Raw genomic sequence first — 23,570 nt, 5'->3', positions numbered from 1 at the left:
CAGTGCCGCCTGTCAGTGCCCATCAGCTCCATCTGTCAGTACCCATCAGTTCCATATTTCAGTGCCCATCAGTGCAGTCTGTCAGTACCCATCAGTTCCATATTTCAGTGCCCATCAGTTCCATATTTCAGTGCCGCCTGTCAGTACCCATCAGTTCCATATTTCAGCTCCATCTGTCAGTGCCCATCAGTGCCGTCTGTCAGTGCCCCCTGTCAGTGTCCATTGGTCCTGCCTTTATCAGTGTCTGTCTGTGAAGGAGAAACATTTGCTCGGGTGCCCCCAGGGGAAGCTTCTTGGAACAACATTCAGAATCTTCTCAACTCATTTAAAATGTGAAAAGAAAAAAAGAATCCTCAAATCCCCATCATTATCATCACTGCAGTGTACAGGAAGGATCCTTTGCCCATAAACTGCCACAACCAACATGGCGCCTAGAGGCCGCCAACCAGAGGGGAGTGACGTCACGCGCCGACAGCCTCCAGCCTCGGCGATAGGCGGGCGAGGCAAGAAGCTGGTGTGCGGCCGTATCGGCCACGCCCTTTTTCAGTAGCAAGCTAGGGCGTGGCTCTCTTGTTCTAGAGGGGCGGTGTCTGAAAAAAAAAAAAAAACAGGCAACGATGGTTGCGATGAGCGAGTGCGGGACGCCACGTTACTTGCTGGCACTTCCGGGTGACGTCATGGGGATCTTTGCTCCGAGATGTGCCTTCATCAGCAGTGGGTGGGGTCGGATGGGACAGGGGGGAGGGGCTAGGCGAGTCACGTGATATTTGGGTTGTGGAATGCCAGGCTGTCTGGAAGGGGGCGATCAGAGGCACTACAAGTGCCAGCAGAGCTGGAGGGGCGGAGTCACTGGGTAATAGCTGGTTATACTGTGTGTCTAATCCACTAGTATTATTATTATTTGTATGATGATTACTAATAATACATATTCTATATAATATATATATATGTGTGTGTGTGTTTGTATTTTGTAAATTATTGTTATTATTAATATACTGAAAAACAATAATACAAAAATGTATAACATGTATAATAATAATAAATAATGTTATAAATAATAATAAATAATAATAATATAATAATAATAATATATACATAAAGATCTTTGAACATATACTGTATTTATCCTGTAAAATAGTATTATTTATAATAATAATGTGAATAATAACTGGGTGTATTGTAATAATAAAAATATATTATATATTCTGTGTGATAATTTATGCATGCTGTATATATCCTGTGAAATAAATATATATTTATGTGTCCTGTATTATAATAATGTGAATAATTACTGGATATATTATAATTATAATAATATACATTACTTTATATAAATACAATATATTATATACTCTGTGTGATAATTTATGCATACTTTGTATATCCTGTAAAATAGTATTACTCAATATATATATGTCCTGTATTATTATAATAATGTGAATAATTACTGGATATATTATAATAATAATAAAAAATATATATATATATATATATATATATACTTTATATAAATAAAACATATTATACAATCTGTGTGATAATTTATGCATACTGTATACACCCTGTAAAATAGTATTACTCATTATATACATATATATATATATATATATATATATATATATATATATATATATATATATATATGTCCTGTATTATTATAATAATGTGAATAATTACTGGATGTATTATAATGATAAAAATATATAATATGTACTGTATTACAATAATGTAAATAAGTACTTTTAATATTATTATAATAATAATAATGAATAAAAACAAAATATATATATATACATACTTACTGTCCAGAATTATTGTATTGAGTGTATTATAATACAAAATACATATATACCATGTGCGGGGATATGGCGTGCGTTCCACCGCTCTCTTCCCATCAACCGGAAGTGACGTTCTGCGCGTGTGATGTATACCCCTGACGCGTTTCGTCATGTGATCACCTTTGAAAAAGTCAAAGCCTACAGTCATGCATGGTGGTGGGAGGGTCATGGTCTGGGGCTGCATGAGTGCTGCCGGCACTGGGGGGCTACAGATCATTGAGGGAACCATGAATGCCAACATGTACTGTGACATACTGAAGCAGAGCATGATCCCCTCCCTTCAGAGACTGGACCGCAGGGGAGTATTCCAACATGATAACGACCCCAAACACACCTCCAAGACACCCACTGCCTTGCTAAAGAAGCTGAGGGTAAAGGTGATGGACTGGCCAAGCATGTCTCCAGACCTAAACCCTATTGATCATCTGTGGGGGATCCTCAAACGGAAGGTGGAGGAGCGCAAGATCTCCAACATTCACCAGATCCGTGATGTCGTCATGGAGGAGGGGAAGAGGACTCCGGTGACAACCTGTGAAGATCTGGTGAGCTAGAGGGGTAAGGCAGTGCTGGAAAATAATGGCGGCCACACAAAATATTGACACTTTAGGCCCAATTTGGACATTTTCAGCGGTTTAGACATTATTGGCTGTGTGTTGAGTTATTTTGAGGGGACAGCAAATGTACACTGTGATACAAGCTGTACACTCACTACACAACATTGTAGATACAAAGTGTCATTTCTTCAGTGTTGTCACATGAAAAGATACAAGAAAAGATTTACAAAAATGTGAGGGGTGTACTTACTTTTATTAGATACTGTATATAGCCTGTAAGATAATATACACACATAGATATTTAATATACAGTATATTTACTGTATATATCCTGTAAAATAGAATTATTCATTATGTATATTATTTAATACATATATATATATATATATATATATATATAATCCTGTATTATAATAATGTGCAGAATTATTGTATTGAAAGTATTTTAATAATAAAAAATACATATATATATATATATATCTATCTATATATACAGATATATATATACCTTTGTGATAATATTTGCATGCTATATATATATATATATATATCCTGTAAATTATTAACAATATACTGAAAAATCATAATTCACATATGTGTGAGTGACTTATGTATGCAATTGTTTCTGCGGGCGAACACAGATGGATGGGGGCACTTTAAATTTAAAATTTAAGGGCCAGATTCACATAGCATTGCGGCGGCGTAACGTATCGCATTTACGTTACACCGCCGCAAGTTTTACGGGCAAGTGCTTGATTCACAAAGCACTTGCCTGTAAACTAGCGGCGGCGTAGCGTAAACCCGTCCGGCGCAAGCCCGCCTAATTCAAATGAGGTGTGTATCATTTAAATTAGGCGCGCTCCCGCGCCGAACGTACTGCGCATGCTCCGTTTTGAAATTTCCCGCCGTGCTTTGCGCGAAATGACGTCGCACCGACGTAATCTTTTGAACGGCGACGTGCGTTACGTACTTTCCTATTTACGGACGACTTACGCAAAAAAAAAAATTTAAAATTTGACGCGGGAGCAACGGCCATACTTTAACATGGCTGGTCTAAATATAAGCCATTGAAATGGCAGCCATAACTTTACGCCGGGAAAAGCCGACTAGCGTCGACGTAAGAGAATGCGACGGCCGCGCGTACCTTTGTGGATCACCGTAAACAGCTAATTAGCATACCCGACGCGGAAAACGACGCAAACTCCACCCAGAAGGCGCCGAAGTATTACACCTACGATCCGAAGGCGTACGCCTGTCGGATCGAAGCCAGAAGCCGTCGTATCTTTGTTTGTGAATTACAAATAAAGATACGACGCGGCAAATTTGAAAGTACGCCGGAGTATCAGCAGATACTCCGGTGTACTTCTTCTCTGAATCTGGCCCTAAATGTTTTTCCTTATATTTGATTTTTTTATTTTAGCACTGTACCTTTATTTAATTTTTTTATCATTTTTATGTAATCATCCCCTGGAATAGAAATTAGGATGACAGGTCATCTTTATGGAGAGATCTGGGGTCAAAAAGGTCCCAAATCTCTTCTTTACCATTAAAAGCAAAATATACAGGGCCAGATTCACAGAAGAAATACGCCGGAGTATCTACTGATACTCCGGCGTATTTTCAAATTTGCCGCGGCATACGGCGTAGCGTAAATCCCCTGGCGCAAGCCCGCCTAATTCAAATGATCCGGGTAGGGGGCGTGGATCATTTAAATTAGGCGCATTCCCGCGCCGAACGTACTGCGCATGCGCCGTCCCTAAAATTTCCCGACATGCATTGCGCGAAATGACGTCGCAAGGACGTCATTGGTTTCGACGTGAACGTAAATAGCATCCAGCCCCATTCACGGACGACTTACGCAAACGACGTAAATTTTTACATTTCGACGCGGGAACGACGGCCATACTTGACATTGGTTGCCCCTCATATAGCAGGGTCAACTTTACGCGTCGCAAATCTAACGTAAACGTTGTATCTTCACTGCGTCGACCGCGCGTATGTTCGGGAATTCGCGTATTTTGCTAATTTGCATACTCGATTGGGAAAACGACGGAGGCGACACCTAGCGGCGAAAAAAAAGATTGCATTTAAGATCCGACAATGTAAGAGTCTTACGCCTGTCAGGTCTAATGGTTATCTATGCGTAACTGATTCTAAGAATCAGTCGCATAGATACGACGGCCCAGATTACGACGTGGCGTTGCGCCGTCGTAAGCCCTTTCAGAATCTGGGCCTATAACTTTTGCGCAAACCGATCAATAAACGCTTATTGCGATTTTTTTACCAAAAATATGTAGAAGAATACGTATCGACCTAAACTGAGGAAAAAAATTTTTTTTTATATATATATTTGGGAGATATTTATTATAGCAAAAAGTAAAAAAAAAAATTCGCTCTATTTTTGTTCATAGCGCAAAAAATGTAAACCGCAGAGGTGATCAAATACTACCAGAAGAAAGCTCTATTTGTGGAAAAAACGGGACGCCAATTTTGTTTGGGAGCCACGTCGCACGACCGCGCAATTGTCAGTTAAAGCGAAGCAGTGCTGAATCGCAAAAAGGGGCAAGATCCTTAACCTGCAAAATGGTCCGGGGCTTAAGTGGCTAAAAAAAATTAATAACATGGTTTATTCCACCCTGGACCATAAGTGACATCATGACATCGCTCCGGTCCTCCAAGGCCATAGAGACGATCTAGTTTTTTATCACCTCTGTGACCAACCGCCTATGAGCCGTTAATCTATTTATTACGTTTTGTTGAATCGTTCAATTTGTATTCGGAATTCCTATTCAGAATTTTTTTAAATTTCCTTTGAATTTACAGCAGGCATCACTAAACGGCGGACCGCGGTCCGGTTCCGGCCCCAGTGGCCATTCTATCCGGACCGCAGCCCCGCCAAGTAGTTTCCTGTGTGTCCTCTGTCACCGGCTCGCCCGCCTGCCTGCCCGCTGCTGCAGGTGCCGCTATATACACAGCATGACAGGTGCGGCAGGTCCGTGCCTTCTCTAACATCGCTGTACTCGATGGGTGGGTGATTGGTTGCTAGGCAGCGGGGGCAGTGGGGGCGGTCCCAGCAATAAATCACTCACTTTTAATGGGGAAAGTCCCGCCCATTGTCCAGAGCGGCCATGCTTCATTTCTGTGGGGAGGGGGAGGGGGAGTGCAGTGCAATGCAATGTAGGACAGGACAGGGGAGGTCTGCAATGGGGAGTCTGATGTGTCAGGACCAGTTTGTGATGGGGGGGGGTCATCCTGTGATACGGGGTCTGTCATGGGTCAGGACCAGTTTGTGATTTGGGGGGGGGGGTCAGTCTGTGATTGGGGGTCTGTGATGGGTCAGGACCAGTTTGTGATTTGGGGGTGGGGGGTCAGTCTGTGATAGGGGGTCTGTGATTTTGGGGTCAGTCTGTTATGGGTCAGGACCAGTTTGTGATGGGGAGGGGGGGCAGCCTGTAATAGGGGGGTCTGTGATGGGTCAGGACTTGTTTGTGATTTGGGGGTCAGTCTGTTATAGGGGGTCTTTTATGGGTCAGCAGGACAAATTTGTGATGGGGGTCAGTCTGTGATAGGGGGTCTGTGATTTGGGGGGGTCAGTTTGTGATGGGGAGTCTGATGTATCAGGACCAGTTTGTGATGGGGGGGTCAGTCTGTGATAGGGGATCTGTTATGCGTCAGGACCAGTTTGTGATTTGGGGGGGTCAGTCTGTGATAGGGGGTCTGTGATTTGGGGGTCAGTCTGTTATAGGGGATCTGTTATGGGTCAGGACCAGTTTGTGATGGGGGGTCAGTCTGTGATGGGGGTCTGTGATGGGTCAGGTCAGTCTGTGATGGGGGGGTCAGTCTGTGATAGGGGGTCTGTGATTTGGGGGGGTCATTCTGTAATAGGGGGTTGGGGATTTGGGGGGGGTCAGTCTGTGATAGGGGGTCTGTAATACAGGGTCAGTAATGGGTCAGGACCAGTTTGTGATGGGGGAATCAGTCTGTGATAGGGGGTCTGTGATTTGGGGGTCAGTCTGTTATAGGGGGTCTGTTATGGGTCAGGACCAGTTTGTGATGGGGGGGTCAGCCTGTGATAGGGGGTCTGTGATGGGTCAGGACCAGTTTGTGATTTGGGGGGGGGTCAGTCTGTGATAGGGGATCTGTGATTTGGGGGTCAGTCTGTTATAGGGGGTCTGTTATGGGTCAGCAGGACACATTTGTGATGGGGGTCAGTCTGTGATAGGGGGTCTGTGATTTGGGGGGTCAGTCTGTGATGGGGAGTCTGATTTGTCAAGACCAGTTTGTGATGGGGGGGGTCAGTCTGTGATAGGGGATCTGTGATGCGTCAGGACCAGTTTGTGATTTGGGGGGGTCAGTCTGTGATAGGGGGTCTGTGATTTGGGGGTCAGTCTGTTATAGTTGGTCTGTTATGGGTCAGGACCAGTTTGTGATGGGGGGTCAGTCTGTGATGGGGGTCTGTGATGGGTCAGGTCAGTCTGTGATGGGGGGTCAGTCTGTGATAGGGGGTCTGTGATTTGGGGGGGTCATTCTGTAATTGGGGGTTGGGGATTTGGGGGGGGGGGGCAGTCTGTGATAGGGGGTCTGTAATACAGGGTCAGTAATGGGTCAGGACCAGTTTGTGATGGGGGAGTCAGTCTGTGATAGGGGGTCTGTGATTTGGGGGTCAGTCTGTTATAGGGGGTCTGTTATGGGTCAGGACCAGTTTGTGATGGGGGGTCAGTCTGTGATGGGGGTCTGTGATGGGTCAGGTCAGTCTGTGATGGGGGTCAGTCTGTGATAGGGGGTCTGTGATTTGGGGGGGTCATTCTGTAATAAGGGGTTGGGGATTTGGGGGGGGTGAGTCTGTGATAGGGGGTCAGTGATGGGTCAGGTCAGTCTGTGATGGGGGGGGATTAGGCTGTAATGAGGGGTCTGTGATTTGGGCTGTCAGTCTGTGATGGGGGGGGGGTCTGTGATGCGTCAGTCTCAGTATATATACTTCCCCTTTAAAATCGCGGCATTGTGGACGCATGCGCGTGTCCCGTGAGCCTGACCGCGGGTCCGGCGGACTCAATCGCCGCGGCATACCCGCGATTGTCTCACGGTGAGGAAGAACGGGGAGATGCTGATGTAAACAAGCATCTCCCCGCTCTGCCCAGTGACAATGACAGTGATCACCGCTCCCTGTAATCAGAAGCGGTGATCACTGTCTTGTCACACACAGCCCACACACCCCCCCCTACAGTAAGAATCACACACTAGGGCACACTTAACCCCTACAGCGCCACCTAGTGGTTAACCCCTTCACTGCCAGTGTCATTTTCACAGTAAGCAGTGCATTTTTATAGCACTTACCGCTGTAAAAATAACAATGGTCCCTATAATGTGTCAAAAGTGTCCGATGTGTCCGCCATAATGTCGCAGTCTCGATAAAAATCGCAGATCGCCGCCATTACTAGTAAAAAAAAAAAAATTATTAATAAAAAAAGGCCATAAAACTATCCCCTATTTTGAAAACGCTATAACTTTTGCGCAAACCGATCAATAAACGCTTATTGCAATTATTTTTACCAAAAATAGGTAGAAGAATACGTATTGGCCTAAACTGAGGAAAAAAAATATTTTTTTATCTATTTTTTGGGGATATTTATTATAGCAAAAAGTAAAAAATATAGATTTTTTTTCAAAATTGTCGCTCTATTTTTGTTTATAGCGCAAAAAATAAAAACCGCAGAGGTGATCAAATACCACCAAAATAAACTCTATTTGTGGGGAAAAAAAGGACGCCAATTTTGTTTGGGAGCCACGTCGCGCGACCGCGCAATTGTCAGTTAAAGCGACGCAGTGCCGAATTCGCAAAAAGTGACCCGGTCTTTGGCCAGCCAAATGGTCCGGGGCTGAAGTGGTTAAAATATTTGTTTATTTTCAATATGAAGTTTTAACAGGCACTTTGCAAAAGGTACGTCGCGTATACAGTGAGTGTTATAGAATTTGTCTGAATATTAATCTGAAAAAGAAAAGAAGCGCACTCGTCTAATGGCTGATATCTGGAGCCATAATCCGGGTAAACCACTTGCAAACTGCAATGTATATATATACATATCTATATATAAATATATATATATATATATATATATATATTAGTGCTGTCAGTTAAACGCGCTATTAACGGCGTTAACGCAAACCCACGTTAACGCCGTCAATTTTTTTATCGCGCGATTAACGAGGCGGCGTTCGGGGGTTATACCGGGATGATGCCTGCAGCCGCAGGCATCATCCCGGTACCGTTGTTTAGAGCGGGCGATCGGCTATCCAAACATAACAACCGATGCGGCTAAAAGCCGCTCGGTTGTTATGCCGGAGGAGCGGGAGGGGACATCCCCCCCCTCCCGCCGCCTTTCGCCGCTCTGACCGGGCCTCCCGTCCCACCGGGAGACCCGATCCTCCATCCGGCGCCTTCTGTGTCCAGGCGGAGACTGACACTAAGCCGTAAGCGGCTTTGATTCAGTCTCCGCATTGAAACCACGGAAGCGACGTCATGACGTCACTTCCGGGTTTCTCGGCTGCCAATGGCGCCGGATTTAAAAAAGTACACAGTATTCAGAATCGCCGTTTTCGGCGATCTGAATACTTTGAAGTGCAAAGGAGGGCTCGGAGGTCTTTTAGACCCCCGATCCCTCCATAAAGAGTACCTGTCACCACCTATTGCTGTCACAAGGGATGTTTACATTCCTTGTGACAGCAATAAAAGTGATCAAAATGTAAAAAAATTAAAAAAACACAATTTAATATTATAAAAAAATAAAAAAGAAATAAGAAAACAAAAAAAAAATTTTTGGCGCGATTAATCGTGAGTTAACTATGACATTAATGCGATTAATCGCGATTAAAAATTTTAATCGCTTGACAGCACTAATATATATATATATACACACGTATCTCGTTCGGCAAGTGGATACACAGTAGTTTTTGTATTAAACATAAGGTGCAGTACTGCGCCATGGCCAGCAAGTGGCATCCCATCAATCAATAATACAAAGTATCTGTTGCACTTTACAATGGGGGCACGGTGAAAGAAGGTGCAGAACCACGCTAAGGCCACCAGGTGGCACCCCTCTCCCCCTGCAAAACAAAATCACTGGCCCGGATTCAAGAAGCAATTGCGCCTGTGTAACCATAGGTTATGCAGCGCAATTGCTGACTTGCTCCGGCGTTACGAATGCTCCTGATTCAGGAACCTCGTTACGCCGACTGCAGCCTAAAATCTGCGTGGCATAAGGCTCTTATGCCCGCATATCTTAGGCTGCATTCTTGCGATGGCCGCTAGGGGGCGCTCCCATTGTGCTCAGTGTATAGTATGCAAATTGCATACTAACACCGATTCACAATGTTGCGCGAGCCCTGCGTACGCAATTTACGTCTTTTTCGCACGGCGTGTTTAGCGTAAGGCTGCCCCTTCTAATAGCAGGGGCAGCCAATGTTACGTATACCCGTCGTTCCCGCGTCGCGACGTTCGAATTTTACGTAATTTGCGTAAGTGATTCGTGAATGGCGCTGGACGCCATTCACGTTCACTTTGAAGCAAATGACGTCCTTGCGACGTCATTTACCGCAATGCACGTCGGGAAAGTTTCCCGACGGAGCATGCGCTCTACGCTCGGCGCGGGAGCGCGCCTAATTTAAATGATTCCCGCCCCCTACGGGATCATTTACATTAGGCGCCCTTACGCAGGGTAAGTTTACATCGCGGGTAGCGCAGGAAATTTGCGGGGGCGCAGGGCAAAAACCCTGCCCTGTGCCTCCGTAACTAAGGGGCAAATCTACCTGAATCCGGGCCACTGTACCTGTCGTTGCACTTTACAGGGGGAGCAGTAAACCGAACCGAAACCGAAACCGAAAATGAAGAATACACTAGGCCGACAACCGAAAATGACTGTTTTTAAAAAAATATTTTTGTATATTTTAACCACTTGCCGACCGGCCACCGCCGTTATACGTCGGCAAGTTGGCTCGGCTGGGCGAGAGCACGTAGTATGACGTCCTCTCTCCCAGCCGCCCCCGACTCCCGTGCGTGTGCCCGGCGGGCGCGATCGCCGCCGGGCACACGCGATCGCTCGTTACAGAGCAAGGACTGGGAGCTGTGTGTGTAAACACACAGCTCCCGGTCCTGTCAGCAGGGGAAATGCTGATCTTCTGTTCATACAATGTATGATCAGAGGATCAGTGTTTCCCCTAGTGAGGCCACCCCCCCCCCTACAGTTAGAACACACCCAGGCATACTTAACCCCTTCCCCGCCCCCTAGTGTTAACCCCTTCCCTGCCAGTGGCATTTTTATAGTAATCCAATGCATTTTTATAGCACTGATCGCTATAAAAATGCCAATGGTCCCAAAAATGTGTCAAAAGTGTCCGAAGTGTCCGCCATAATGTCGCAGTACCGAAAAAAAAATCGCTGATCGCCGCCATTACTAGTAAAAAATATATAATAAAAATGACATAAAAATACCCCCTATTTTGTAAACGCTATAACTTTTGCGCAAACCAATCAATAAACGCTTATTGCGATTTTTTTTTACGAAAAATATGTAGAAGAAAACGTATCGGCCTATACTGAGGAAAAAAATTTTTTTTATATATTTTTGGGGGATATTTATTATAGCAAAATGTAAAAAATATTCATTTTTTTCAAAATTGTCGCTCTATTTTTGTTTATAGCGCAAAAACTAAAAACCGCAGAGGTGATCAAATACCACCAAAAGAAATCTCTATTTGTGGGAAAAAAAGGACGCCAATTTTGTTTGGGAGCCACGTCGCATGACCGCGCAATTGTCTGTTAAAGCGACGCAGTTCCGAATCGCAAAAAGTACTCTGGTCTTTGGGCAGCAATATGGTCCGGGGGGTAAGTGGTTAAATAAAATGTATACATTTTTATATAACACATTGCTAATAGTATTAGCAAAATTACCATGCGGTGCACCTCTAGCAGATATGATGCAGGAGATGGTCAGAGACTGCAGACATTATACAGGAGATGGTGAGAGACTGCAAGCATAATACAGGAGTTGGTCAGAGACTGCAGACATAGTACAGGAGATGGTCAGAGACTGCAGACATAATACAGGAGATGGTCAGAGACTGCAGACATAATACAGGAGTTGGTCAGAGACTGCAGACATGGTACAGGAGATGGTCAGAGACTGCAAGCATAATACAGGAGTTGGTCAGAGACTGCAGACATACTACAGGAGATGGTCAGAGACTGCAGACATAGTACAGGAGATGGTCAGAGACTGCAGACATGGTACAGGAGATCACTGCAGCCTCACCAGTGCTGGTCATATGCAGCCTACCAGTGCCCAACAGCTTCACCAGTGCCCATCATTTGCAGCCTGTCTGAGCCCAGATCAGCAGCGATCACTGTGTGTCACAGAGTGGATTTGAATTGCCAGAGGGATACTGCCACATGGGGCGGTACCCGGGGCAAACCATGCTCTCCCTTTCGGTATCGGCTGTTTTTGTCATCCAGCCGAATAAAAAAAAAAAAGTCTTCGCCCGATAATTTTCGGCAGCCGAAATTTCAGTGCACCACTACGTAGTAGCTGTCGTAATTTATAGTGGGTGCAGTACTGCACTGTGGCCACCAGTTGGCGACCCAACAGGCAATATTTTATAGAATCTGTTGTAATTTATAGTGGGTGCAGTACCGCACTGTGGCCGCAAGGTGGCGCCCTATCAGGAAATAATACATAATATCTGTTTTGGTTGCAGTACAGCACTATGGCCACAAGGTGGCGCCCCATGAGACAATAATAAATACTATCTGTTGAAATTAATAGTGTGTGTAGTAATGCACTGTGGCCGCAAGGTGGCGCCCCATCAGGAAATACAACCGTATCTGTTGTCATTTTAAGTCAATGCAGTACTGACCTGTGGCCACAAGGTGGGGCCCCTTCAGGAAATAATACATGGTATCTGCTGTATTTTATAGTGGATGCAGTACCGCACTGTGGCCACAAGGTGGCGCCCCATGAGAAAATAATAAATACTATCTGTTGAAATTAATAGTGTGTGTAGTAACGCACTGTGGCCGCAAGGTGGTGCCCCATCAGGAATTAAAACCGTGTATGTTGTCATTTTAAGTGGGTGCAGTACTGACCTGTGGCCACAAGGTGGGGCCCCATCAGGAAATAATACACATGGGTAGATTCACGTAGGGGCGCCTAAAATTAGGATGGCCTAGCCTACTCTTTTTAGGATACACCGCCGTAAATTATTTAGGTTAGAAGTGATTCTCAAACCACTTACCTTCAAATTTTCGGCGGCGTAGCCTAAAACGAGCGGGCGTAAGCGCGCCTAATTCAAATGACTGGGAGGGGGGCGTGTAGTATTGAAATGAGGCTTGACCTCACGTTTTTTGATGTTTTTTACACTGCGCATGCGCCGGGCGACTACATTTCCCAGTGCGCATTGCGGCTAAGTAGGCCGTACAGGCCTATTGATTTCGACGCGTACGTAAACGACGTAAATCCCGGGAACGGCGGCCATACTTAACATTGTTATTCCACCTCATAGGTGGAATAACTTTAGGCGGCCTATCGCTAGCGCCCAGAAGCGATTCAGTTCGCATGCGCCGCGCTTTATACGTTTTTCATTCATTCATTCATTCATCGCGTACGGAAACGACGTAACTCGACGGTGTAGGCCTGGCGTACGCTCGTAAATCGTCGGGAATCGGCGTATCCCCTCATTTACACAATCTAGGCCGGCCGCAATGGAAGCGCCATCTAGCGGCCAAAAGAAACATTGCAATCTAAGATAGGACTGCGCAAGCCAGCCTATCTTAGATATGTTTAAGTGTATCTCTGTTAGAGAATCTCTGTTAAACATAGGTCGGCTTAGATTCAGAGTTAGGTCGGCTTATCTGTAGATAAGCCGGCCTAACTCTTTGTGAATCTACCTAATAGTATCTGCTGTAATTTATAGTGGGTGCAGTACCGCACTGTGGCCACAAGGTGACGCCCCATCAGGAAATAATACATAGTATCTGCTGTAATTTATAGTGGGTGCAGTACAGCACTGTGGCCACAAGGTGGCGCCCCATCAGGAAATAATACATAGTATCTGCTGTAATTTATAGCGGGTGCAGTACAGCACTGTGGCCACAAGGTGGCGCCCCATGAGACAATAATAAATATTGGGGTAGATTCAGGTAGGGGCGCGCACTGATACGGCGGTGCAGCGTATCGTATTTACGATACGCCGCCGTAACTTACAGGAGCAAGTGCTGTATTCACGAAGCATTTTCTCCGTAAGTTGGGGCCGGCGTAAGCCCGCGTAATTCAAATGTAAAAAGGGGGGGCGTGTTTTATGTAAATAATGGATAACCCGACGTGATTGACGTTTTGTACGGACGGCGCATGCGCCGTCCGTGTACATATCCCAGTGTGCATTGCTTCCAAGTACGGTGCAACGACGTATTGGTTTCGACGTGAACGTAAATTACGTCCAGCCCTATTCGCGAACGACTTACGCAAACGACGTAAAAATTTCAAATTTCGACGCGGGAACGACTGCCATACTTAACATTGGCTGCGCCTCCTAATAGCAGGAGCAGCCTTACGCCGAAAAAGCCTTAACGCAAACGACGTAAAAAACGAACGCCGGGCGCATGTACGTTTGTGAATCGGCGTATCTAGGAAATTAGCATATTCTACGCCGACAACAACGGAAGCGCCCCTAGCGGCCAAAGTTATATTGCACACAATTCTAAGCCGCCGCAATCAAGTAACGTCGATGGAGGAAGCCTATTTTTTCAGCGTAACTGCCTTTGTGAATCGGCGTAACGCTACGCGGGCGCGGAATTCAAATTACGGCAAAAGGTACCTGAATCTACCCCAGTATCTGTGGAACTGAATAATGTGTGTAGTAACGCACTGTGGCCACAAGGTGGCGCCCCATAAGGAAATAATATATAATATCTGTTTTGGGTGCAGTACCGCACTGTGGCCGCAAGGTGGCGCCCCATCAGGAAATAATACATAATATCTGTTTTGGGTGCAGTACCGCACCGTGACACAACAAGATGGCGCCCCATGAGACAATAATAAATACTATCTGTTGAAATTAATAGTGTGTGTAGTAAGGTGTAGCAAGGTGGCGCCACCATCAGGAAATAAAACAGTACCGGTTGTAATTTATAGTGGGTGTAGTACCGCACTGTGGCCACAAGGTGGCGCCCCATCAGGAAATAATACATAGTATCTGCTGTAATTTATAGTGGGTGCAGTACAGCACTGAGGCCACAAGGCGGCGCCCCATGAGACAATAATAAATACTATCTGTTGAACTGAATAATGTGTGTAGTAACGCACTGTGGCCACAAGGTGGCGCCCCATAAGGAAATAATACATAATGGGCCAGATTCATAAAGCAGATACGACGGCGTATCTCCTGATACGCCGTCGTACCTCTGAGTCCGGCCGGTCGTATCTATGCGGCTGATTCATAGAATCAGGTTATGATCGGGTTGTGGTCGGCGTAGAATATGCAAACGAGTCGTTACGCCGATTCAAGTAAGTACGCTTGCCCGTTTCCGTAAGAGCTATGGGGCGTAAAGATGAAGCTGCCCCCTAGGTGGCGTAGCCAATGTTAAGTATGGCCGTCGTTCCCGCGTCGAAATTTGGAAATTTAACGTCGTTTGCGTAAGTCGTCCGTGAATGGCGCTGGACGCCATTTACGTTAACGTCGAAACCAATGACGTCCTTGCAACGTCATTTAGCGCAATGCACGTCGGGAAATTTTAGGGACGGCGCATGCGCAGTACGATCGGCGCGGGAACGCGCCTAATTTAAATGATCCACGCCCCCTACCCGGATCATTTGAATTAGGCGGTCTTGCGCCGGGCGGATTTACGCTACGCCGCCACAACTTTACAGGCAAGTGCTTTGTGAATCAAGCACTTGCCCGTAAAACTTGCGGCGGTGTAACGTAAATGTGATACGTTACGCCGCCGCAGATTTACGCGAATATACGTGAATCTGGCCCAATATCTGTTTTGGGTGCAGTACCGCACTGTGGCCACAAGGTGGGCGCGCCTTTAGGAAATAATACATATCTGTTTTGGGTGCAGTACCGCACTGTGGCCACAAGGTGGCGCCCCATCAGGAAATAATACATAGTATCTGCTGTAATTTATAGTGGGTGCAGTACATACTATCTGTTGAAATGAATAATGTGTGTAATACCGCACTGTGGCCGCAAGGTGGCGCCCCATCAGGAAATAATACATAATATCTGTTTTGGGTGCAGTACCGCACCATGACAAGAAGGTGGCGCCCCATGAGACAATAATAAATATTATCTGTTGAAATTAATAGTGTATGCAGTACTGGCCTGTGGTCACAAGTTGGCTCCCCATCAGAAAATAATACATACTATCTGTTGAAATGAATAGTGTGTGTAGTACCGCACTGTGGCCGCAAGGTGGACGCACCCATCAGGAAATAATACATATCTGTTGTGGGTGCAGTGCCGCATTGTGGCCACAAGGTGGCGCCCCATAAGGAAATTAAATAGTATCTGCTGTAATTTTAAGTGGGTGTAGTACTGCAATATGGCCGCAAGGTGGCGCCCCATGAGACAATAATAAATACTATCTGTTGAAATTAATAGTGAATGCAGTACTGGCCTGTGGTCACAAGGTGGCGCCCCATGAGAAAATAATAAATACTATCTGTTGAAATGAATAGTGTGTGTGTAGTACCGCACTGTGGCAGCAAGGTGGCGCCCCATCGGGAAATAATACATATCTGTTTTGGGTGCAGTGCCGCATTATGGCCACAAGGTGGCGCCCCATAAGGAAATAATACATAATGGGCCGGATTCATAAAGCAGATACGACGGCGTATCTCCTGATACGCCGTCGTACCTCTGAGTCCGGCCGGTCGTATCTATGCGGCTGATTCATAGAATCAGGTTATGATCGGGTTGTGGTCGGCGTAGAATATGCAAACGAGTCGTTACGCCGATTCACGAACGTACGCTTGCCCGTTTCCGTAAGAGATATGCGGCGTAAAGATGAAGCTGCCCCCTAGGTGGCGTAGCCAATGTTAAGTATGGCCGTCGTTCCCGCGTCGAAATTTGAAAATTTAACGTCGTTTGCGTAAGTCGTCCGTGAATGGCGCTGGACGCCATTTACGTTAACGTCGAAACCAATGACGTCCTTGCAACGTCATTTAGCGCAATGCACGTCGGGAAATTTTAGGGACGGCGCATGCGCAGTACGATCGGCGCGGGAACGCGCCTAATTTAAATGATCGACGCCCCTTACCCGGATCATTTGAATTAGGCGGTCTTGCGCCGGGCGGATTTACGCTACGCCGCCACAACTTTACAGGCAAGTGCTTTGTGAATCAAGCACTTGCCCGTAAAACTTGCGGCGGTGTAACGTAAATGTGATACGTTACGCCGCCGCAGATTTACGCGAATATACGTGAATCTGGCCCAATATCTGTTTTGGGTGCAGTACCGCACTGTGGCCACAAGGTGGGCGCGCCTTTAGGAAATAATACATATCTGTTTTGGGTGCAGTACCGCACTGTGGCCACAAGGTGGCGCCCCATCAGGAAATAATACATAGTATCTGCTGTAATTTATAGTGGGTGCAGTACATACTATCTGTTGAAATGAATAATGTGTGTAATACCGCACTGTGGCCGCAAGGTGGCGCCCCATCAGGAAATAATACATAATATCTGTTTTGGGTGCAGTACCGCACCATGACAAGAAGGTGGCGCCCCATGAGACAATAATAAATATTATCTGTTGAAATTAATAGTGTATGCAGTACTGGCCTGTGGTCACAAGTTGGCTCCCCATCAGAAAATAATACATACTATCTGTTGAAATGAATAGTGTGTGTAGTACCGCACTGTGGCCGCAAGGTGGACGCACCCATCAGGAAATAATACATATCTGTTGTGGGTGCAGTGCCGCATTGTGGCCACAAGGTGGCGCCCCATAAGGAAATTAAATAGTATCTGCTGTAATTTTAAGTGGGTGTAGTACTGCAATATGGCCGCAAGGTGGCGCCCCATGAGACAATAATAAATACTATCTGTTGAAATGAATAGTGTGTGTGTAGTACCGCACTGTGGCCGCAAGGTGGCGCCCCATCGGGAAATAATACATATCTGTTTTGGGTGCAGTGCCGCATTATGGCCACAAGGTGGCGCCCCATAAGGAAATTAAATAGTATCTGCTGTAATTTTAAGTGGGTGCAGTACTGCAATATGGCCGCAAGGTGGCGCCCCATCAGGAAATAAAACAGTACCGGTTGTAATTTTAAGTAGGTGCAGTACACCCACTAATTTATAGTGGGTGTAGTACCGCACTGTGGCCACAAGGTGGCGCCCCATCAGGAAATAATACATAGTATCGGCTGTAATTTATAGTGGATGCAGTACAGCACTGTGGCCACAAGGCGGCGCCCCATGTGACAATAATGAATCTATAGAGGGCGCAGTTAGTGGACAGCCAGGTACAGAACTTCCTTTGCAGTCTCAGGACAATACCACATAATAATATTATTCATAACTTATAGTATTGCACATCCATGAGAGAGGGAGACACCTGCCGGTCACATCCGGGATTATAATAGTCGGAGGGACAGAAGATATTCCAAGCTGTGATATTTGTAGCGGGAATCACTCCAAAGCACGTCCTGCCCTGAGCTGGTCTATTAGTGGGGGGCGGGGAGTATCTCTCTGATGGTCTCTTCCCCTCTGACAGACCACGCCTCCCCGGTACACACACTGAGGAGAATGCAGACACTCCGCCTCAACGTGTCCCGGGGGGAGGCGGAACGTTGTGTGCGGGGTGAGGGGAGGATTTCTAAGTGCACACGGTGTGCTCTGTTCTATTCCGTCCCCCATGTGGTGAGAAGGTGAACAGCACAGAGCGGATTGGAGGTAATGAATGTCATGACTGAGGGAGGGGGAAGGGTGATGGGAGTATTGGGGTGCGGGCTCTGATCTCTCTCTGTCCCCCCAGATGTTGCCGGTAGGAGGGGAGACTCTGATCAGATACATGGCTGCCCTGAGCTGGTAAGAGAACCTGTCATCCCTGACACTACAACTCCCAACATGTCCTAATCTATCCTCCTACAGAACACTACAACTCCCAGCATGTCCTCTATCCTCCCACAGGACACTACAACTCCCAGCATGTCCTCATCTATCCTCTCACAGGACACTACAACTCCCAGCATGTCCTCATCTATCCTCCTACAGGACACCACAACTCCCAGCATGTCCTCATCTATCCTCCTACAGAACACCACAACTCCCAGCATGTCCTCCTCTATCCTCCTACAGAACACCACAACTCCCAGCATGTCCTCATCTATCCTCCCACATAACACTACAACTCCCAACATGTCCTCATCTATCCTCCTACAGGACACTACAACTCCAAGCATGTCCTCATCTATCCTCCTACAGAACACTACAACTCCAAGCATGTCCTCATCTATCCTCCTACAGAACACTACAACTCCCAGCATGTCCTCATCTATCCTCCTACAGAACACTACAACTCCCAGCATGTCCTCATCTATCCTCCCACAGAACACTACAACTCCCAGCATGTCCTCATCTATCCTCCCACAGGACACTACAACTCCAAGCATGTCCTCATCTATCCTCCTACAGAACACTACAACTCCCAGCATGTCCTCATCTATCCTCCCACAGGACACTACAACTCCCAGCATGTCCTCATCTATCCTCCTACAGAACACCACAACTGCCAGCATGTCCTCATCTATCCTCCTACAGAACACTACAACTCCCAGCATGTCCTTCCACAGGACACTACAACTCCCAACATGTCCTCATCTATCCTCCTACAGAACACCACAACTCCCAGCATGTCCTCATCTATCCTCCTACAGAACACTACAACTCCCAGCATGTCCTCATCTATCCTCCTACAGAACACTACAACTCCCAGCATGTCCTCATCTATCCTCCTACAGAACACTACAACTCCCAGCATGTCCTCATCTATCCTCCCACAGAACACTACAACTCCCAACATGTCCTCATCTATCCTCCTACAGGACACTACAACTCCAAGCATGTCCTCATCTATCCTCCTACAGAACACTACAACTCCAAGCATGTCCTCATCTATCCTCCTACAGAACACTACAACTCCCAGCATGTCCTCATCTATCCTCCCACAGGACACTACAACTCCCAGCATGTCCTCATCTATCCTCCTACAGGACACTACAACTCCCAACATGTCCTCATCTATCCTCCTACAGAACACTACAACTCCCAGCATGTCCTCATCTATCCTCCTACAGGACACTACAACTCCCAACATGTCCTCATCTATCCTCCTACAGGACACTACAACTCCCAGCATGTCCTCATCTATCCTCCTACAGGACACTACAACTCCCAACATGTCCTCATCTATCCTCCTACAGGACACTACAACTCCCAGCATGTCCTCATCTATCCTCCTACAGGACACTACAACTCCCAGCATGTCCTCATCTATCCTCCCACAGAACACTACAACTCCCAACATGTCCTCATCTATCCTCCTACAGGACACTACAACTCCCAGCATGTCCTCATCTATCCTCCTACAGGACACTACAACTCCCAACATGTCCTCATCTATCCTCCTACAGGACACCACAACTCCCAACATGTCCTCAGCTATCCTCCTACAGAACACTACAACTCCCAGCATGTCCTTCCACAGAACACCACAACTCCCAACATGTCCTCATCTATCCTCCTACAGGACACCACAACTCCCAACATGTCCTCATCTATCCTCCTACAGGACACTACAACTCCCAGCGTGTCCTCTATTTTCCCACAGGGCACTACAACTCCCAGCGTGTTTTCCTCTATCCTCCCACAGGCCACTACAACTCCCAGCATGCCCTCCGACAGGCCACTACAACTCCCAGCATGCCCTCCGACAGGCCACTACAACTCCCAGCATGCCCTCCGACAGGCCACTACAACTCCCAGCATGCCCTCCGACAGGCCACTACAACTCCCAGCATGCCCTCCGACAGGCCACTACAACTCCCAGCATGCCCTCCGACAGGCCACTACAACTCCCAGCATGCCCTCCGACAGGCCACTACAACTCCCAGCATGCCCTCCGACAGGCCACTACAACTCCCAGCATGCCCTCCGACAGGCCACTACAACTCCCAGCATGCCCTCCGACAGGCCACTACAACTCCCAGCATGCCCTCCGACAGGCCTCTACAGATCCCAGCATGCCCTCCGACAGGCCACTACAGATCCCAGCATGCCCTCCGACAGGCCACTACAGATCCCAGCATGCCCTCCCACAGGCCACTACAGATCCCAGCATGCCCTCCCACAGGCCACTACAGATCCCAGCATGCCCTCCCACAGGCCACTACAGATCCCAGCATGCCCTCCCACAGGCCACTACAGATCCCAGCATGCCCTCCCACAGGCCACTACAGATCCCAGCATGTCCTCCCACAGGCCACTACAGATCCCAGCATGTCCTCCCACAGGCCACTACAGATCCCAGCATGTCCTCCCACAGGCCACTACAGATCCCAGCATGTCCTCCCACAGGCCACTACAGATCCCAGCATGTCCTCCCACAGGCCACTACAGATCCCAGCATGTCCTCCCACAGGCCACTACAGATCCCAGCATGTCCTCCCACAGGCCACTACAGATCCCAGCATGTCCTCCCACAGGCCACTACAGATCCCAGCATGTCCTCCCACAGGCCACTACAGATCCCAGCATGTCCTCCCACAGGCCACTACAGATCCCAGCATGTCCTCCCACAGGCCACTACAGATCCCAGCATGTCCTCCCACAGGCCACTACAGATCCCAGCATGTCCTCCCACAGGCCACTACAGATCCCAGCATGTCCTCCCACAGGCCACTACAGATCCCAGCATGTCCTCCCACAGGCCACTACAGATCCCAGCATGTCCTCCCACAGGCCACTACAGATCCCAGCATGTCCTCCCACAGGCCACTACAGATCCCAGCATGTCCTCCCACAGGCCACTACAGATCCCAGCATGTCCTCCCACAGGCCACTACAGATCCCAGCATGTCCTCCCACAGGCCACTACAGATCCCAGCATGCCCTCCCACAGGCCACTACAGATCCCAGCATGTCCTCCCACAGGCCACTACAGATCCCAGCATGTCCTCCCACAGGCCACTACAGATCCCAGCATGTCCTCCCACAGGCCACTACAGATCCCAGCATGTCCTCCCACAGGCCACTACAGATCCCAGCATGTCCTCCCACAGGCCACTACAGATCCCAGCATGTCCTCCCACAGGCCACTACAGATCCCAGCATGTCCTCCCACAGGCCACTACAGATCCCAGCATGTCCTCCCACAGGCCACTACAGATCCCAGCATGTCCTCCCACAGGCCACTACAGATCCCAGCATGTCCTCCCACAGGCCACTACAGATCCCAGCATGTCCTCCCACAGGCCACTACAAATCCCAGCATGTCCTCCCACAGGCCACTACAGATCCCAGCATGTCCTCCCACAGGCCACTACAGATCCCAGCATGTCCTCCCACAGGCCACTACAGATCCCAGCATGTCCTCCCACAGGCCACTACAGATCCCAGCATGTCCTCCCACAGGCCACTACAGATCCCAGCATGTCCTCCCACAGGCCACTACAAATCCCAGCATGTCCTCCCTCAGAACACTAGAGCTCCCAGCATGTCTTCTATGTATTATGTAAAGGAGTAGAATGCCCATCAAATCTCTTACCTGTCCTACTAGAGACTTAGGCTGAATATAAATAGGAGTTCTGACTTTTAATCAGCGATGAGCGTCTTCTAACTCTCTTGCTGAGACTTGGGCAATTTTCAGGCAACACATTTTCAGGGGGGGGAGAAGAGCGACACGGACGGGGGGGGGGGGGGGAGAAGAGCGACACGGACGGGGGGGGGGGGGGAGAAGAGCGACACGGACGGGGGGGGGGGGGAGAGAAGAGCGACACGGACGGGGGGAGGGGAGAGAAGAGCGACACGGACGGGGGGAGGGGAGAGGAGAGCGACACGGACGGGGGGGAGGGGGGAGAAGAGCGACACGGACGGGGGGGAGGGGAGAGAAGAGCGACACGGACGGGGGGGAGGGGAGAGAAGAGCGACACGGACGGGGGGGAGGGGAGAGAAGAGCGACACGGACGGGGGGGAGGGGAGAGAAGAGCGACACGGACGGGGGGGAGGGGAGAGAAGAGCGACACGGACGGGGGGGAGGGGAGAGAAGAGCGACACGGACGGGGGGGAGGGGAGAGAAGAGCGACACGGACGGGGGGGAGGGGAGAGAAGAGCGACACGGACTGGGGGGAGGGGAGAGAAGAGCGACACGGACGGGGGGAGGGGAGAGAAGAGCGACACGGACGGGGGGGAGGGGAGAGAAGAGCGACACGGACGGGGGGGAGGGGAGAGAAGAGCGACACGGACGGGGGGGAGGGGAGAGAAGAGCGACACGGACGGGGGGGAGGGGAGAGAAGAGCGACACGGACGGGGGGGAGGGGAGAGAAGAGCGACACGGACGGGGGGGAGGGGAGAGAAGAGCGACACGGACGGGGGGGAGGGGAGAGAAGAGCGACACGGACGGGGGGGAGGGGAGAGAAGAGCGACACGGACGGGGGGGAGGGGAGAGAAGAGCGACACGGACGGGGGGGAGGGGAGAGAAGAGCGACACGGACGGGGGGGGGAATAGCGGCACGGGGGGGGGAGGGGAGAGAAGAGCGACACGGACGGGGGGGGGAATAGCGGCACGGGGGGGGGGGAGGGAGTAAAGCGTGGAAGGGAGGAAAGAGTGCACGGAGCACGGGAAGGGAGGAAAGAGTGCACGGAGCAGGGGGGAGAAGACTTGCAACTCCTCTGCCTGCCCAGGTATCGGCTGAGGCATCGGAGCATTTCCCCCGAGTACAAGTACTCGTAGAAATGCTCGGTATCGGTATCAGGACATCCCTAGTTTCCGTAGAAGATCTGGGTAGAATCAACTGAATGTAGAAGAAAACGAAAGAATGGCGCTGAGGTCAGTATCAAATATAATTCACTTTATTAAAATAGGAAGCACACTTACATTGAAGTTAGCATGAAACAGCATGGATAGG

General features: G+C 48.4%; 1 protein-coding gene across 1 annotated transcript in view; it reads left to right on the top strand.

Annotated features, from left to right (window-relative positions):
- The first annotated feature begins 18,227 nt into the window (after nt 1-18,227).
- The window catches only part of MRPL48 (mitochondrial ribosomal protein L48), a 32,469-nt gene continuing 27,126 nt past the window's right edge, over nt 18,228-23,570 (top strand). The window contains exons 1-2 of the mRNA XM_040339799.1: nt 18,228-18,339; nt 18,422-18,474. Of these exons, the coding sequence (XP_040195733.1) occupies nt 18,422-18,474 (53 nt within the window). The 5' untranslated portion in view covers nt 18,228-18,339. The remainder of the gene's footprint in view (nt 18,340-18,421; nt 18,475-23,570) is intronic.

This window comes from Rana temporaria, chromosome 2 (assembly GCF_905171775.1).
Source record: "Rana temporaria chromosome 2, aRanTem1.1, whole genome shotgun sequence".
Classification (NCBI taxonomy): domain Eukaryota; kingdom Metazoa; phylum Chordata; class Amphibia; order Anura; family Ranidae; genus Rana; species Rana temporaria.
The sequence above is the reverse complement of the archived record's forward strand: the minus strand, read 5'-3'. Positions and strand labels throughout refer to the sequence as shown.